Below are 19,681 nucleotides of genomic sequence, written 5' to 3' on the forward strand. Positions count from 1 at the left end.
TCAGTAATTAAATTATTTGCCTTAATCTGAATAAGACAATAATATATTTACATGAGTTGATTTTTGAATGTTCCTTTCATAATCCCATGCTATAGATTCTGCTATAGACATGCTAAGATCGCTGAACATTGAGTTACCACGCTATCCACGTTTTCTTCAGAGTTTCATGTAATTGCGGGTGTTTCATTTTTAATTTGTCGACTTTAACTGCAGTTTGGCACTTTCACTTTCGTTCTGGAACATTTTATGCATGCCCCCCGTAACAAATGAGATGTTGTATGTGAGCATGAACTGCTGGAAGAGTGTTGTTATAATGGAATTTGATACCGCATACCGAATGAGTACAATAGCCTCCGCATTTTCTAACTTTAGCCAGATTAAGGTAATCAAAAAATTGCTGTTTACATTGTCTTAATCATATTAAAATCTGATTATTGGTGTCCATGTAAACATACTCATTGTAGCCATTTTATTTCGTGTTTTGGAATAAAGAAAACAATCTACAGGTGTAAAAATGCCCTGAAATTAAAAGATTTGTTTACAGTATGCAGGAAATCTTGCTTTGTCATCACAGAAAAAAAGTACATTTAAAAAATTTCAATAAAGCACCGCTTTATTGAGTATACGCATATAAAAAAAAAACTTCCAACCCCAAACTTTTGACCAGTAGCTTATCCACACAGTTGATCAACAGTGAAGAAACTGAAACGCAGAGATAATGAGTGTCCTTCACACAGGGATCATCTATTGTCCTGTTAACTGTTGCTTCAGGGGGTCTTTTGTTTACTCAGCCTCTCCCTTTATCCTCTGGTTAACTTCAACAGAAGCCTAACTACATACCAGCATAGTCTCCCGAGAGGACACTGTAGACGCCTCATCTTAACAGGACGTTTGGTTGAGATGATTGCAGATAACCATGCGCATGATTATTATCTGTGCTGAGATCTGAGCTACTGAAATGGCAGTCTAACTACAGTAAGATAAAATAAATGGACTATTAAACTAAATGGACTATAAAAGTATTATCTCATCTGATTAGATCTAACATAATTAATAAATTACCTAATAGTGTCACTATCTACGTTTCCATCCACCTATTTTTATGCGCAGTTTTGGATATGCGCATAAAAAAATCGATTGATGGAAACGCCAAGATCCGCATACATTTTGAAAATGTGCATATAAAACATATGTGCATAACTGAGGAGGATAAACTTTTTATTTAATAGGAAAACATGGGGATAAACTGCGATGGAAACACTTTTACCGAACAAATTCCAGTAAGCGCATTAAAAAAAGGTCATGTGGTTTTGCTATGAGATCATGTGATGGTAAAAATGTTTGTGAATGGACAAACCAGCAGGCTGAGCACATTGTAAAACATCTGAAATGCTGTTTTGATCATTCTAAAACGCCTTAACTGTTTCAGTATTAGTGTTGTTATGTTATTTATGACCTCCAGAGTCAAGAGCGTCTGTGCTCCGTGTCTCACGCGCCAAACGCCACCGTGCATTCACTGCATGTCAGGATTGCTTTCTGAGGCGCAAGTTAATTATTAAAGAAGGAATTGATTGACACAGCTTCTCCTACCACAGCAAATTCCATTTTTTTCTGTTGATATTTGTCACCAGATAATCCGGAAGTGACGATTTTGTTCACTTTGACTCATTAGATGGAAATTCTTCTTTATTTGCATGTTTTTTATACAAAATTCCAGTTTTACACATAAAGCTAATTTGCATTTTTGTATGGAAACATAGCTATTGAGATATGTTTATTTTTGTAATAAAATGTACATGACCCAGCATTTAGATTTAGAACAATCGACACATTTTTATTCAACCCAGGCTCATTCTGAAAACGTAGTGTCGAGGACGTTTCTGGAGACCGCAAATTATATAGCCGGAGGTATGTATGGCTGCATTTCATTATTTAAGCGAACGCTGCGGGGCGGTATGACGCCGTTCCTTTTAGCGCTCGCCAGCTGACCGCTTACCTTCGTGTGGAGGGCTTTCCCGCCGCAACCAGTTTGTCCGGTTAGCTTGTCCTGTATGTCGGCGGACTCGAGACGCAGAGAGGAGCTGACCACGACGACGATGACCGGGTTCGAGTCCGGGGAAGAGCGATTCCAGAAATCAGGTAAGACTAAAACAGAATCCATGAAATAAAGCGAAGAGGTTCATAACAGGGTGAGAATGTGGTAAAATCCGAAAACGTGGTAAAAAAAAATTATAATCAGACGAGGGTTTTTCTTTTTCTGGACGGCTTTTGTAAATCGTTGGTTGGGTTTAGGGTGGGCGGGTCAATCGGTAAAATTGGTTGGGTTCAGGGAAGGAGGAGGGTGGGTCGGCCGGCCAATTAACCGTTCGCCCAGTCAATCATTCAGCCAGTCGGAAAGACAGACGTTCGTTCGACAGCGGCCTCTGGTGGGTTCACGCAAGAACAGCGCGGGCGCGAACGGCACTCGCTGGAGACGTCTGATTCGTGAAAACTAAAAACTGCAAAAATACGTACATCCCGGAACGTATTTCGTGATCTCCAGAAACGTCCTCGGGACTACGTTTTCAGAATGAGCCTGGGTTGTTTTTATTACATTTTGTTAGACCAGTAAATGATAATTAGCTTAACAAATGCAATATTATTGATTTCAAATAATGCAAAATGCTTTGGGTACATGCTTCTGTTACTAAATGTTGGTTAACTCATTGTTCAACTTTTTAAACCTATAACAGAGTTGACGCACGTCATGATTTTGCCAAGTACGATGCGATCCTGGATTAACATCTATGTTGATCCTGGAACATCATTTTTGTTGGAAAATGTAATCTATATCTGTTCCCTAGCCCTAAACTCAATCATAACTGTACATCATTCACAAAATCAGGAGGGGAATTATAGTTGGATAACAATCATGTAGAAGTGCATAAACCGAGCCATATGTCTAAACATAAACTATAAACATATCCCTTAATTCTGATTGGCTGATTGGAATGTCGTTCCTGGATCAACATAGATGTTAATCCAGGAACATGTTCTACGTGGTGAAATCAGGTTGGCAGACATTTTGCACCATTTGGTGCTTTAGCTCAAGATGCTAAGTTTAAACATGATACTACATGGCATGTCTACAACAGAAATGTACGTATTCTCATTATATTGTTATATTGCAAAAGTGAATAATAAATTCAATGAAATATGAGTTCAAATATAATCAACCTACTTTTGGTATAGCCCATTGATATTCCTCAAAACCTTGCTGAGTTCTCCACCAGAGTGGGGCTGAATAATTAATCGAAAAGTAATCAAACGGGTATTTTCTGCAGTCGCATAAGCATGCAGCTCTCAAATAATGTAACTACATGTCGCGCATTTGCACTATATTGACGATGATTGGAAGCTGTGTTGTGCTGTGCTGATATTTTCCATTACAATCACATGATTATTTACACTAAAATCTTTGTTTACAGAAGATCCAAGAAATTCACTGTTTAAAATCTTATTTACAGCATATACAAGAGTCATTTTATTTAGAAGAGATACTGCTTATTTTCTACTTTTAATATGAAAAACGTTGAAAAGTTATTTATTTTTAATGTATTTATTTACTTTTTTTTTCAAGTAAAATGTGACTGTTGGTTTTATGCGATGCGTGTTTTAATTTCAGTTGTTCAACGTTGATGTTCAATAAATACTCAGAGATAGATAGAGTGTGTTTGCTTCAATTATTTTTTAGTCAAGTAATGCGCCCTTCATTTAAGAATCTCTCACTTGTAATATGTGAGTATATTTCCTGTACAAAACTAGTCTATGAACTATGAGGGCAAAAAATAAAATAAAAAAATAAAATAATCGTTCATTAATGGATGTAACAGAGTTGACCAGAACTTAGAAACAGAATGCAAATGTTTATTTAACTTAGTACAGTAAACAAAAATTATGATTTAGGAGGCAGAGACAAATAAGTCAAAAATAAGTCTAAGGGAATGGCAAGACAAAATGTCCCTGGGTACACATGCAAACAATATTCTTAGAGATAACTTGGGCTGCATCCGAAAGCTTAGGCATTTGACTTGTTTGCTTGCTGCCCTATCAAACAGTGACTATGGAGGCAGAGTTTATGCACGAAGGCACTTGGCAAAACTGGTTTCAGAAAGACTTCTGAGAATGACAATTGCACGGCCATTTAACTATGTACAACAAAATAAACTGATCTTTGGTGATAACTAAGAGAATATTTGCTTGCTAGAATAATAACTTCTAACTAGAAATGCCATCAAAGGGGAAAATGTTGGTCAAAAACAGATTCACACACAAAATGACAGCATTTCAAAACACTTAATTTTTTTACAACTGTAAGTAACTTACAGGATTATGGTGTATCAAAGGCAGTGAATGACACATCTATGCTACCTTCAAAATTTGATGAGAAGAAGGTAGCTCTTGAGATGGGAAGTAAAGCAGAATTTGGTTTTGTACATGCCTTGATGCCTTCCTGCCTTGGAATGCTGCCTTTGGAGGTTTGCTTTGCTTTGGCAAATACCTTGCACCTGAGATTTTAGTTGCAGCCTTGATATAATTTGTGTTGCTAATTAAAACTATTTCAGGACACACAATAAACAATTCAATAATTATTGTGTTTACATTAAAACTAAAATAAAAACAAACAAAAAGAAACCCAAAATGCAACAAAATGGACTAACTTAAAGTAGATTTTACAAGAAAACAAAAGGTGCAAACACAAGCTGTGAATAAAAGCCTGATTGTTTTAATAAAATGTAAATTAAAATAGTTTTAAAAACTTTAAATAAATAAATAAAAAACTTAAAGAAATACTAACCTAAATTAAGAAAAAAATCTTCTAAATTATCTTCACATAATCTTTTATCATATTGAAAAATATCAGGGCAAAACTGTTACAATTAATCATTTTAAGAATAAACCTCACCACTTTTTGTTGGATTTATGCTCATATTTTGTTCAAATGCCTCTATTAAATGCATTTTATAATAGATTTGTAAAGATAGCTCTAGCAATGGATCATGAAACTACTGAAAGATTAGCATGACATTTATAAGCATCCACAGTGTAAAAGGGGCCAAAGAAAACACATTGAGCCCATTAATGGATAACCCAGCCTCCGGAGATGATATGTTTTCAGAGAGCGTTGCCCTGGTCAAGCTTCATTAGCGCTTCAAGCCCTTCCTGTCCCACAAGACTATGGCCACCCAGTGATCTTTAAACCTCTGTCCTCTGGAATCCAGTTGGTCAAGACTTTAAGCCCTCCAGTATCTTTTCACCCTAAAGCCTGCTATCAGGCAAAGACAGGACTCTTTCAGCTCTTATCACGGCTGTACAGGTCAACTCTTTAGGGTCGGGTCAAACCCCTGACCTTTGGCACCCCGAGGGTGTTTTTTTTTTCTTCTCTTTCTCACATTGTTCTTGCGTTCAGACCCTCTTTTGTGTGTTTGAGTGTGTGCGGAGCTCTGGCCTTGGGGGTTGGGGACTTATTGATCGGTGACTCTGAGATTTAGCTGAAAACACTGACTTTAGTCACAGTTCCTAAACTCCAGCGTAACATGCCTAAATACAAACAATGCTTCTGAAACCTTTGATTCGGTTGGCTCAGCTGCATGTTTTGCTGTCTGTGCCCTTGTAACCCAAACTCCTGATCAAAGTAAAAGGTTAGTTTAATGTTTGGATGATGACCGCTGGCCTGTATTTCACACTAATTCCACACAGTTGGCGTAATGTGGCCCTTGTGCCAATGCTCATGTTGGCTCACAGAGAGAAAGAGGCAAACATCCAGCCCTTTCTCTAGAAAGTGTTTGTACTCATGGGTTTAAGCGTGGACAGATGCATGCTCTTTAAAACAGCATATTTAAGCTTGAAGGAAAGCAGAAACCATTTTTGTTCTACTTGTTTAAAGTCTTTTCACATGTTGATAGCAGGCATTAAGCTAAGTGGTCCAAATGTATTCATTCATTCATTCATTTTCTTTTTGGCTTAGTCCATTTATTAATCTGGGGTCACCACAGTGGAGTGAACCGCCAACTTATCCAGCATATGTTTTACGCAGCAGATGTCCTACCAGCTGCAACCTATCACTGGGAAACATCCACACACACACTCATTCACACACATACACTACGGTCAATTTTTAGCATACCCAATTCACCTGTTCACATGTCTTTGGACTTGTCGAGGAAACCGGAGCACCCAGAGGAAACCCATGCGAACATGAGAAAAACATGCAAACTCCACACAGAAATGTCAACTGAGCAAGTCGAGACTCGAACCAGCGACCTCCTTGCTGTGAGGCGATTGCTACCCACTGCACCACTGGCTCGTTCCTACTCCACCAATCACCACTCTCCCTCACAAACCACCTCTCTACAATCCCATGAACCATTACCGGCCTTCTAATCACATGCACCTGTTTCCCCTCATCAAAGGACACTATAAAGACCCACCTCATTCTTCCACTCATGGGCCGGTATTGAAGTCGGATGGCTGTCCTCACCTTCGCTCCTTCGTCTTCTCCTCTTCTTCTTTCCTTATGTGCCTTCAGATCCTTGACCTACTGATCAAGGGAAGTGAATACTTTCATATGGTGTTTACTTGAAGATCTACCATTTACTTGATGAATTGTGTCTGTATACTCACCTGCTGATTTTCCCAAGAATGAACTGTGTGCGAGATCCCTAACATCAGATGTTTACCTTATGAGCTGTTGAAGAAGATCGCTAAAAGCATTGACACTACTCTCCTGCTTACTCAATTTGATTCAGTGACTTGTTTTGAATAAAACTCATACAAGATAACCATCTTTGCCTGCCTTGTCTACCAGCGTGACCATGGGAGACTAAACAAATAGTAGTAATAAACGTTTACAAGGCGATGTAATACTTTCGGAAATCACTATATATATATATATATATATATATATATATATATATCCATGCCTAATATCAGAACAAAAGGTCATTCATTTTTTATAAATTGTTAATATATTGGTGTCTGTTATGCAGCATGTCCAGAGAGTGTTGTGTATTTTTATGTAAAATTCGCTAACGTGTGTTATGACTAAAAAGTGGGTACATTTTTTATTTATTTTTTTATTCAAATGAGCAGTGGCTTGGATCCAGAAACCGTATTCCATATGTCAAGACTTTAACCTTCGTTTTGTTTGGTATTGTAATTACTAACTGTACTATAAAATTGTCTCTGTGAATGTTACTTGATGTATTGTAGTGATGATGTCTAGTGTGCATTCATGCATTCAGGATGCATGTCTTTTGGATGGGGATTTGCAGTGAGGATAAAACATTGGTTTTCATTGCTATCAGGCTAACATTAGCATTTTTCAAGATCTCCTATTGCATCTCTAAGTCGGACTCACAGGAATTTAGGCTGGATTTGTCCTTCCTGACAGCCTCATTCATGACCAGATTGGTCCAGATTATCTGGTAATGTGACGTGTTTACAGATGAATTCTTAAACTCTCTCCGATCTGCTCACAGACACAACAGAGCTCATGTAAAACATGTTTAATATTTAGGAGTTTTAAATGGGACCATTTTTTTAAATTATGATTTTGTTAGTATTTCTAGTATAGCCATTTTGTGACCGTGGATCTAGCTGCTGCACAGTTTCAGGTTGAGAAACTACTTGTGGAAGATTGGCAACAACATAACTGCCTGGATAATGTGTCTTGGAAAACATACAAAAGCTGTAAGGACAGAAAGCTCTGCTGAGAAATCTCAGTTTCGAATGTGCCTGGTCAGTACAAAAAGCTGCTAGCATGCTAGTTAACAAAGATAAACATTACCTGGTGAAATGTCACTGATAATCTAAGTGTTATGATGGGTCATGACACCATAGACCATAAGGGTCATATGTTGCATGCATGATTGAGATTTAAGGGGAAAATATATGTCAGGATCCTCCTTATGTGTGTAATGCAACTAGATTTCATACAGATTCTGCATAATAATAATAATAATAATAAACTATTTAAATGTGAATCTCTTAATAAATACAGATAGGGGATAAATTGATAAATATATAGACTGACAGACTGAAAGGTGCTTGAAGATATTTACATATATACATATATTGTATGTTTTCTCTGTGATAGATAGATAGATAGATAGATAGATAGATAGATAGATAGATAGATAGATAGATAGATAGATAGATAGATAGATAGATAGATAGATAGATAGATAGATAGATAGATAGATAGATAGATAGATAGATAGATAGATAGATAGATAGATAGATAGATAGATAGATAGATAGATATTGGGAAAGAAGATAAATGAAAATAGTGTGTGGACATCAAATGGTTTACCAGTAACACTTCCCAGTTAAGCAGTTGTAATACATTATACATTTAAACTAAAGTCATATGAGAGCTACTTCAGTACACTGAGTGAATTCTAAAATTAAATGTTTGATGTGTAAAGATTATGATAAAACACCCAGATAAGTTTAAAGGTTATTGATTCAATGTACTATCAAGGCCATTTGAGTGGTACGTTCTGAACAAAATAAATAACTGGTTACTGTAGCGCTGCCATGGTTCTTGTTTGTGCAGTGTCACATTGACCTTGTGTGAGACACATAACCTTACCTGGAAACTGAGTTTAATAGAATGATAATATTTGTTGAGACGGTGTGATTTATATGTTTTGCCGCTGAGAATCTACTTTTCAGTACAAAATTATAGTAAATTATCCAAAGCAACCATCACTGTTGTTACACCATGTTCCCAGACAACATTCGGCAGATTTTCCGACCTGCACAACAGCATTTGAAGCTTTCTAGACAGGTCTCTGTGAAATTACCAATAGCAATCTTTCAATAGACCCTGAGGGAAGCACAGTCAGCTGTAAGGATGTACTTGTGCTGTCATAATGGCACTGGCCTCGCTCACACAATGCCGTCAGGTCATTGAGCATCCACTGCACGGGGAAATTGAACACTTCCCAATTTGCCAAGAATCTTTCCTGATTCACTATCTTGCCTTCGAAGGAAGAATGTCACTGAACCCACTTCCAAGCATGGTTTTAAAGGGGTCATGACATGGTTGTTGTTTTATTTTAACATGTTTCCTGAGATTCATTTATATAATTTGCTGATATTTATGCTGCTTATTTCCAACTTTCAGTCTAACCTTCATTATATAATTAACAGTTTTTTTTTGAATGAGCAGCTCATTTAAAGGGCACCTAAGATGAAAATCAACTTTTGTAAGCTGTTTGGATAGAACTGTGTGTAGGTATCGTGCGTCCACAGTCATATTGGGGTGATAGAAACAAATCTTTTTATTTGGAATTTCCTGGCATTAAAATAGGATCCAAATCCCTCCCATTTTGAGGCCCACTGCAACGTGTCGTAGGAGTGCGATTTCCCTGAACACACGAATTGATTGACAGCCATGTGTCAACATGTCACCATAATAATGCATATAATCATATCAACAAGACAGGATATGCGCAATGCAACTGGGAATAAAAGATCTGTTCAGCTCTCTGTGATCATCAATCACCAGCCTTTTTAAAACAGTGCATGTTTGTAATGAATTACAGCGTTTTACTGCCTTTATCACCACAGCCGCATGTCAGTACAGTTATAAAGGACAGTGCTTCAATCCCAGTTTCAATCCCAGTTTAAATCAGGTTTATTTTGGAAATTAACATAAAGGATATCCATTAGGGTTGGGCCGATAAACTTTGCTGAGCCAGCATCACAATCCATCGCCCCGCCCCACATTTATATTGATATATAACTTATTATTTGCATGCCATCTTTGCCGTCTTTTCATGAGCTGTGCACGGCTGACAGCATTGTGAGGATTAAATGAAGGATTATACAGTACCTCTCGCTCTTAAAATGTTTAGATTTAGTGGCAGATGCTATTACCAAACCCTGTCCCACAGACTTTACAGTGAATGGCTTCATGATCACATTCAGCACATGATCACTAACAATATGTGCCATTATTAGTAACTTCAGGTGGTTTCTAAAACAAAATCTGTCAGTGTTATTTTCATTCTTCCATCTTCAGCACTTGACGTTTTCACGTTGTAGCTCCTGTCATCTGAAGGCAGGATGCATTGACTGAGTGATTGACAGCTGATATTAACCAATCCATCCCCGTTCAGTTCTAAAGCGGTAGGCCAATAAGAAGAGCACAAAGGTGTGGCAAGCATTGCTGGCTTTTTTTACTTCAGCAAGTTCACACAACAACTGTTTTAATCTGTTCCTGAGCGCTGCGTTTGCTGTTTTTAGGTGCAAAGAGGCATTCTGCAGAAATGTCTCCTAAATCCGTGCACGTGGTGAGGATTTTGCAGTAAAAACTGGTCGCACGACAACAATTTATGCACTCGCGCAAATGCTTTCAAATATATTTTTAGGTCGTATAGCCTAATTTTCGGGCGCATATGCGACTAAAACAGTCGAGCCCTAGCATTTTTACTTGTTATTATTTCCTCATAATAATAATAGTAAAATAAGGAAGTTATCATCAATCACAATACAAATTACAGTGAACTCAAAACGAACTCTCGTCGCCTCCACCAGCTGGTGGAAAAAGCCATTATAACCACACAGATCACTGTGCCTATTCCTGCACTGCAAAACATTTTTTATATTTTAAATGAGGAAATAAACATGCGTCATGGATGTGACAAAAAAGTCTGCGAGTTTACTAGTGTGAGTGAATTAAACTGCACAACCCAAAAGAAATAATGATAATCAAAAGGATATGAGTCGGCTCTTTATATAACAAACACGATTGATTTAATTTTATTTGACATTTTTGCATTTATGAAGGAAAAGCTTTGTTATGGATGTGACACTTCTCCATTATGGATGTGACAGATGTGAAATTTCCACTTGTGTGACTTCAAATAAATCAAATATAATAGTTGGAAAACATTGATAGATACATTTTTGAGTATTTTTACAGTCCTGGAAAATGCTTGCTTACACAAAAAATGTAGAAACGGTTTCTATATTTTGGTGAAAACTTAATTTTTTTCATGGCAAGGTTGACATTTGCATGGAATTGCTCATCAAAATAATCTGCAGTAAGACATTTAAAAAAAAGGTTTGACCGGACATGTAAATGCAAAATGTTAACTGTATTAAAAACTGTTTCCTTACCCATGTAAATCAATGTTTACATTTATCGATGACTGCTGACAATACAAATTACAAAGTGCGCATTCTCTTGTGATAATAATATAAATTATATAACTAAAGTTATGGCAAATGATATGTTGCGATTTGGAATTTAAATGCGCAACACCCTGGCAATAAATGTTCTACTGTAGTGCCAACTCTTGCTCAAGTGCTGCTTAAATCTTCACATAAAATGTACAGATATAGCTCTTTACTATTGAAAAAGTGCTTTACTACTATTACCCGCTTTATACTCGTATCATGTACTGCAATGCCTACAATTACAATAAAACTGCCTAAAAGTACCATCGCACTTAAATGCGATCGCTGTCTCTGGAGAAGCGGACATTTGTTTGTGGGTTTGTGTGAAGTGTTTCTGTTTTCTCATTCATGCTTCATACGGTTTTCTCACACTGCTTTGGGGAAGACTTCCTTTAAAGCCGCCTCATTGGTAATTTGGCAGTGCTCTAGTATCCGATTGCACACATCAGCCCCTGAATTGCTCTCTCAGTGGGAAAGGTACTCTAGCAGCTCAGCTCTGGCCTCCCATTAATCAAAGCCACTTCCAGTGGCCCACTCCAGAAACACAAGCGCTTGCCCTGTCTCAAACAGACAGCTCGACAATTTGTCTCCTTACAGAAAGTCGACATTTTAATGCCTGCATTTTAATAGGAATGTATAACAGTGGCCTGTAGAGACAAATGGACCATCATCTTTACAGATTGCTTTTTCTCCTCTAACCTCGTCTGAGCTGTTTTGTTCGGGCCAGGTGTACTTAAGTCAACCAGAAGATTGAGGTTTTAACACTGTGCTTTCAGAGGTTCGATTTCCATGTTTAAGGTTCATTTAACGCTGATTTGATTTATCATTTCTTTGTTACTCTTTGTATTTGCATATCAGTGTAAATGAGAATATCAGTATAAATGAGAATAATAACTTATCGTGAGGTTTTCTGTCTGTGTCTGTTGGGATTCTCTTTAACAATGACAGTTTGTTTTGACTGGGGTTGAGACGAGTAGTATTGATTTTTCTCTCATTGTTCCATTTACCAGGTATTTCTCCACGTCTCAGATCAGTGTTGTTCAATCTTATGTGTCTTTCAAGTGGACAGTGGGAATGAGATTAATGGGGGTTGTGAAAGGTGCTCTGTTATGGCTGGACAATTTGCTTTGTTTAGATGAAATGGAAATGTTTGAGCGGGTATTTTAGAAGCATTCAGATATGAAGTTTTTAACTGATAACTGTTACCAGTAGAGATATGCAATACTAGGGATGTAACGATTGACTGTGATTGAATTGAATGAATTGCGATACATGTTTTGAACAGAGGGGGCGCTGTGTTTACCGGGACAAACTCACTTTACCTGCACATCAGCGGCGAGCAAGCAGTGGGCGGCAGAGTAAAATGACAGCAGTAAAGTGCGCCAGACAAACAAAAACTGTGTGCAAATACTGCAAAAAGATCCTTACTTCCACTAACAGAAAAACGAATATGATGCATATAAACCGTCAGCACAGTGGAAAACTACTGTCACAGACGTCTATACGCAAAAAACTACAATATTAATAAGCCAAACCACATGGACTGTATGATTTGCAGCTCCTCTTGCTCCGGTGAGTGCTACAGAGATCACACGGTGCATCAGTGTCTTCATAGCGAAAGGGTGAAGATGTTTGTAAATACCTTAACCAGGTATTAGATTGTTTTTAACCCTCTTCTTTTCAAATTAGTTTGCTTAGTATTATTAAATATTTTAAAAAGTTCAAGATTATCTTATCCTAAGTGTATCACACTGATACTTATACTAATTAATTATACAAGTAATATTAAATATTCGCCTTTATAATTTTAGTAATTCTATAATCAGATTGTTTTTTTTATGCCAGTGGCCAGTCCCCTGGAGCAGAGGGCCTATTGACCACCTCTCTGTACACACTGCTCTCTGTTTTAGGAAAGGCTTTCCTCTCCACACCAGCCATCTCAGTCCTCAGTGAAAGACTTTTTTTCAGCAGGGGACATTGGTAATGTGCAAAGACCTCAGCTTATGCCAGAAAACATAGGTATGCTGATATTTCTGTTTAAAAACGCACAATCCCAACACATATGGGATTTTATTTTGCAAAGAAAATGGGAGGGCTCTGCCCCTTAAATAAGTTTCAACTAATTAAATAAAAAAATCATGACTAAATCATATTGTTAGATTAGAATAACGAATTGTGAGTCAGGTGAATCGTTACATCCCTATGCAATACTACTACTGTAGTTCAACACAAATGTATTATTCCTGATATTTCACTCTTTTTTTTAGTAAATATATTATTGTCTATGTAACACAGAACAAAGAAATTCAAATTGTTTGTAGTTGTAATTTAGCCAGCCTCTAATGGTAAAACAATGTATATTTCTATTTTTTTTTCCTATTTTTTTATAATCAAACCTCATAAAAACAATCTGAAGAAACACTTTGATTGACATTCTTCTTTTGTACATGTCATTGGAGAGAGATAGTCCTGCTCGTTAGTGATGATCTCTCCCTCTTTAGCATAGACAGCCTTGAGTGAGAAGCAGCTTTCCACAATTCAGCTGTACCTGCTGAAGGTAATGTCTGTGACTAAGAGGATTATAAATGTGTAGTTTTAGGATTCAAAAATAAACAATGTAGTCTCAATAGACTACCTTCTGAGCCGTCACTTTCAATATTTTCAGTTTTTCACAGAGATAACATTAGTCCTATTTTGAATCTGCCACTATGCTGGTGCATAGGCATTTATATCTTTGCCATCTTTTGACAAGAGCACTATCTAATTTAAATGTAAAGTGACAGTCAGCACAATGGCACCATTTGGATCAAAACAAGCAGATCCAAAGGGGCAGTTTCAAAGACTAATGCCCCTTGTTACAAGATTATGTAAAATAATAGGTCCCCTTTAAGTCATCCCCTCTTCCCATAAGCTTAACATCCATCTTCCTACCCCAACCTAACAGGATGTCAGATATAATTATATGTAAGTTGCTATCATAAATCCAATAAATCAAATTATCTAAAGAAAAGAAAGAGCAAAAAAACTCCACAAAGACCTTATTCATCCTCTTCCAAATATACCAAACAATTTCCCCACCTTCTCTGATAAACATCCAGTTTGTCATGTAGTCTGTGTGTCAGCTTCACAGCTCTTTTAAGCTCTTTTTAACTCCCAAAAAGTAGAGATCCTAATAGCAACAGTAGTGAAAATAATACAACTTTAGTTATTTTGGAGCTGACAATGATTGTATTGATATAAGTGTTTTCTTGACTATGGCATGAGTGTTATGAATTGAATCAGGCCGGTCTGTTGTGACAGTTACTATTACACACTGAAGCAACGCATACTGTAGCCTATGAATAAACAAAGAGACAACTCTATATAAAAACACCAGTCAGCCTCAGTAATCTGCTCAACAGCCATCATACGTTCATTAAATGATATATTTAGATCATAAAAATTAAAGCTTGAAACGGCATGACATTCATTTTAAAGCCAAAAGGCAACATTCGATAAAGATAACTGATATTAACAGTAAAAGTGATATCAAACAGCCAAAGTAAATAGTCAATTGTGTATTAAGCATATCGCATATTCACATATAATAAATAACTGATTTAACTGTTTTTACAAGGGATATACACAAATGGCTAGTTGGTGAGTTATCTAGGGCAGTGTTTCCCAACCCTGTTCCTGGAGGCACACCAACAGTACATATTTTGGATGTCTCCCTTTTCCTACCCATTAACTTCAGGTGTTGGAGTCTCTTCTGATGTTATGATAAGTTGATTCAGGTGTGTTTGATTAGGGAGAGGTTGAAAATATGGACTGTTGGTGTGCCTTCAGGAACAGGGTTGGGAAACACTGATCTAGGGTACTAATCAGTATGAGAAGTAGTTCACCCCAATAATGAAAATGGATCTCATTATAATGCTGTATGATATCTTAGGTATTCTACAGAAGAATGAATGTTAAGCAGAGAACAACAGAGTAATCACACAAATTCTTCGGTCTGACAATAATTGTCTTGAAATAAAATTCATTGCAAAAGAGCTGTTAGGGTGTTTTTAGCAGTAATATTATGAACTGAATTGGACAGTTGCTATTGCTATTAGCACATTAAAGCAATAAAACTAGCATGTTAAATTTCAACAATCTGCAAGCCCACAATTACAAGTGCATTAATGCAGTCCTTTTATAAACCTCAGTATTCATTGTACAGTGTTTGTAAACCTTGGCTGCACAATAATATTCCTTTTCAACCCAAAAAGCAGCTTTCAGTTAGATAACACTAGTGTTTTTCCAGGGAACACACCAATCTGCAGATAGCGTGTGTTGGCTGCCGACAGCGGTGCTCAGCGTGTCCACTGCGGTTGAGTGGATATTGTTTATAGGAGGCTGGGCTCTGTCAGCCGCTCTATTTCAGACCCTGTGTTGTGGCTGCAAAGGGGGACGAAGCAGCAGATGCTACAGATTGTGAAATGCAGCTAAACACACATTCAGACGGCGCCCTCGACCAAAAGGCTCATGACCTGAGCAGCAAATAAAATGACCGTTATCTGAGGGTGTTGATTCATGACTTTTGAATGGAAATTATCAGCTAATTCGCTTTAACTGTTCTGAATGATCTTCGACAGAATGTCCTGGAATGAATATTTTAGTGGTAGAGAGAGTTGGCTTTAATAGCTTTTTTATTTTTTTCAAGGTGAAATAATATGCCCCTGTTCATAATGAGCCCGTGCATGTCTGGCAGCGCCCCGGTTGCGAAGCGGTGATAATTAAGGGCTCTATAGCAGGAATAAAGGTTACGTCTGCGGCGGGTTCGCTCGACTGCTCGCTGATGCAGCGCACGCGCCGACGGTGCGTCTGTGTGTGTGTGTGTGTGGCTGGAATTCACATGAAAGGACTCGGGCGAGAGAAGGGAACAGTGGTGGGCGGGGGACGAGTCGTTGATATGTACAGCGTGACTCTGTTAAACATACCGAACTGCCGGGTATTTCAGGAGCATCTCATACGGTTTAATTAAAACAAATATTTAGAGTGAGAGGACAGATTGAACGGACAATCTGCATGTTTGACTTTGACGGGTGTTTTTTTGGCCCTACGCTTCACTCGCGGCTACTTCATTGAAATGGAGTGTATATATTTGTTCAGGCTCTTTGTGTACCTTTTCTCTGAGGCATGTTTAATTTTTGATAAAACCAAGCCATAAATGTTTTCTCTCAAGCCACCGGGTCACTACGTCTGGACGGTAAATATTTCATAGCTCTGCGTTGGTTTGTAGACAATCTGGTTGCGTTTCTTGAATCCAGGTCTGGGTTTATTTTAAGCATCGGATGATGGCATATGCTATTCAGTTCATTAACGGCTTTTGCTGTATTAGCCCTAATTGATTCAGACCTGCTTGATGAATATTTCGAGAGCCTGAAGTCTTTGAAGTACGTGCCCTAAACCTTTCACAGCACCCTGTCGAGAGTATCATCAAAATAAACTATGAGCCACAGACGCAGGCGTGTTTTGAATATCAAGTGTGGATTTATGAAGCTGCATTCCTAAATAAAAATGTGTTTTTTATCATCGAAGGGAATGGTTCCTTTTAGTAAATGAATTTCTTGCAATATGCACACAATGTGATGATTTTGAGAATGTTCAAGCTGATTTGTATACAGTGAAAGTAGAAAGGAGCAAGGCCAAAATGCACTATAAAAGTATGTGACCCTGGCCCACAAAACCAGTCTTTTGTTGCACTGGCAAAAGCGTAAATAGATTGAATAAGTCAAAGTTAGGAATTTTTCTTGTATGTTAAAAATCATTAGACTATTCAATAAAGATCATGTTCCATGAAGATATTTAGTCAATTTCCTTCTGTAAGTATATATATAAAAAATTGTTTATTATTAAAATGCATCGCTGAGAACTTAATCTGGATTTTATATAAATATCCACATAGGGCTGGCCGATAAAATCGGTATCAATATTTATTGACCAAACATGATTGTCAATAACAATAAAAAAGTATGAAGTTTCGGTATGAGGGCTATAGTTTTATTAAAATGTGGCTGCTGAGCATGCACCTTGGAAGGAATGCCAATAAGCTTGGTGTGTAAGTTTGTCATTTCCAATGGAGGCACAACTTGCTCAATGCAAGATGTGACATGTGCGCGTTTTTCCAGGTACACCTAGTTAAAAAAGCATCTGAACTTTTCTGAATGCCACGAGCGCACCGCAATTCATTGTACACCGCAATTCAGAACTAACCAATCTGCTTCACACTTTGTTTGGAATATACACTTTTCAGTAACGGCAGATTAATTACCTCCGACAAACACAGCACACCCAGACACTGCAATGATTTTTACTTTTCTCCATAAACTTGCATCGGAGCTGCAGCAATGGTTTGTGCGTTTATCATCCTCTGAGAAAACGGTTGATGGTCACATAGTTAAGAGTCAGAACACATGTGAAAAGTGCCGTATAGTAGCAGTGAGGAGACTGTAAAGAAAAAAGCATGTAAGGATGTCGCCAGAGTGGCTTTTTGGTTTCTTTTCTTGTGCATCCCAGCCACAGCTCCCCATCTGAAAGATTTTTTTGTCATAGGGGGTAATGTATTCATTTAACTTGACAATTTGTAATATGTATTTGTATAATGACGGTTAGTTCCTTTACTTGAAAGCTCAGATTTGATTATCAAAATTTGTTTTGTCTACAGAGTTTGAGGTTTACTGTATTGTTATTGACACCTTACAGATATTTATCTACATTTACCATTGCACACACTTTGTAACATTTTATTTAGCGTGTTTAGGAGTCTCTTTAACACTTATGTTTATTTTATTATAAAGAGAGATTAGCTATTTTTGTTTTTGATTATTAAAACTATTTGCCTTAGTAATGTTGGTAAAATAAAGTGGTTAAATAACAAAAAACCCTAATATTCCTAAATGTATTGTTAAAAAATATTTAATAATTAGCAATATCGAATGACATGAAACCAATTTTTTTGCAATATCGCCCAGCCATCCACATATCCTAACAAACCATACACCAATGGAAAGCTTATTTATTTATCCTGTAGATAAATTAACACTTATTACTGAATTTGTCATCCAAGGTCTCATATTATAAAATACATCAATGCTTCATTACTTTGCATAAAAGTATCTGCCAAATTAAAAAAAATATATATTATATTAATATAATACTTTTTCATGATTAGAGTTGCTTAATATTCTAAAGAAAAGTTGGTCAATCTTCCTGAGAAACGAGCATCTTGAACACTGCCATCGTAACAACTCAACCTGTTGTGTCAGTTTTGAGGGTGTGGCTATCTGTTCAACCAATGGCGGAGTAAGAGAAGTGTTTGAAACATGTTTGAAAACAATCACATTTTAAATTATTCTGTCTGTTTACACTGGTGGTGTAGAAATGACTTTATATTTTAACAAGCAAATATTTACCCATTGGTAAACCTGTTTAGTAAAAGCCCACATTACCTGTTTAATTTGAGATCAAGTTTTGACCCTCTCAAAGTGTGCACCTGTTGAGTTTCTCATTCTGAATTTCATTCACAGGAAACTTCACGGTGGAGTGAAGACCTTTGGCTGTGAGTTCTGCGGAAAGCAGTTTCTGGACAGTTTACGGCTGAGAATGCACATGCTGTCTCATTCAGGTAAAACACTGCGGTCACACACAAACACAGTCCTGATAAGGATGAAAACATAGGTTACAGTGCCATTGCACAAGTGATATGTGATCACTGTTGAGCAACAAGTGTCAAGCCCTGCTGCCCTGTGTTTGTCCAGCATGTACTGCACGCTTAACCTGCTGTAACAGATGGAACATTGCACTTGTGTGCATGGGTGACGCAGTGTTTGGTTATCCCCGTCTTCCCAATTCCCCTTCCACTCTCAAATGCATCTCAACTGTTACATTTCAAGCCTGGCAGAGGTCCAGTCTGGGCACTTTGCCATGTGATTAGTACAGTACGTACAGTGAATATTGCCAGCTTGGTTTTTTCAACCATTGTAAGGAGGAGGTGTAGGACACAAACACACTTAAGGGAGGGATAGATCCAGTTGTTTATACACATTCAAAGCCATAATTAAGCGATCATGTTGAAATGATGCTGTTGCGTGTTATGTAAGCGTGTGGTATTGTTTCGTACCGATGTGTGCTATTAACTTCGAACTTTTGCCGTCGCATTTTGGTTATCAAAGGGGTCTGTTGCATAACTGTAGACATAAAATAAACCAGACGCAGACTGCTAGAGTGAAGTGTAGCACTGAAACAATGTGCTTTTGGCTTATGTCGTTCAGCTGTCTTCCTGTTTTTTATTGTAGCTCCCTTTTTAAGATTTTTCCCTTTCGGGTTTTGCTTTACAGAGTGTGCTGTGCGGTTGACCGATGTTGCTTTTTTTATTGTTTTATTCTCTATAACTTTTAGCACTACCAGTTAGTTTGTAAAACAA

General features: G+C 37.4%; 1 protein-coding gene across 1 annotated transcript in view; it reads left to right on the top strand.

Annotated features, from left to right (window-relative positions):
• Window positions 1-19,570, top strand: part of zbtb16b (zinc finger and BTB domain containing 16b) — a 33,854-nt gene extending 14,284 nt beyond the window's left edge. The window contains exon 3 of the mRNA XM_056474265.1: window positions 18,786-19,570. Within this exon, the coding sequence (XP_056330240.1) occupies window positions 18,786-18,936 (151 nt within the window). The 3' untranslated portion in view covers window positions 18,937-19,570. The remainder of the gene's footprint in view (window positions 1-18,785) is intronic.
• Window positions 19,571-19,681: the final 111 nt, after the last annotated feature.

The sequence above is a fragment of the Danio aesculapii genome, chromosome 15, assembly GCF_903798145.1.
Source record: "Danio aesculapii chromosome 15, fDanAes4.1, whole genome shotgun sequence".
Lineage (NCBI taxonomy): Eukaryota > Metazoa > Chordata > Actinopteri > Cypriniformes > Danionidae > Danio > Danio aesculapii.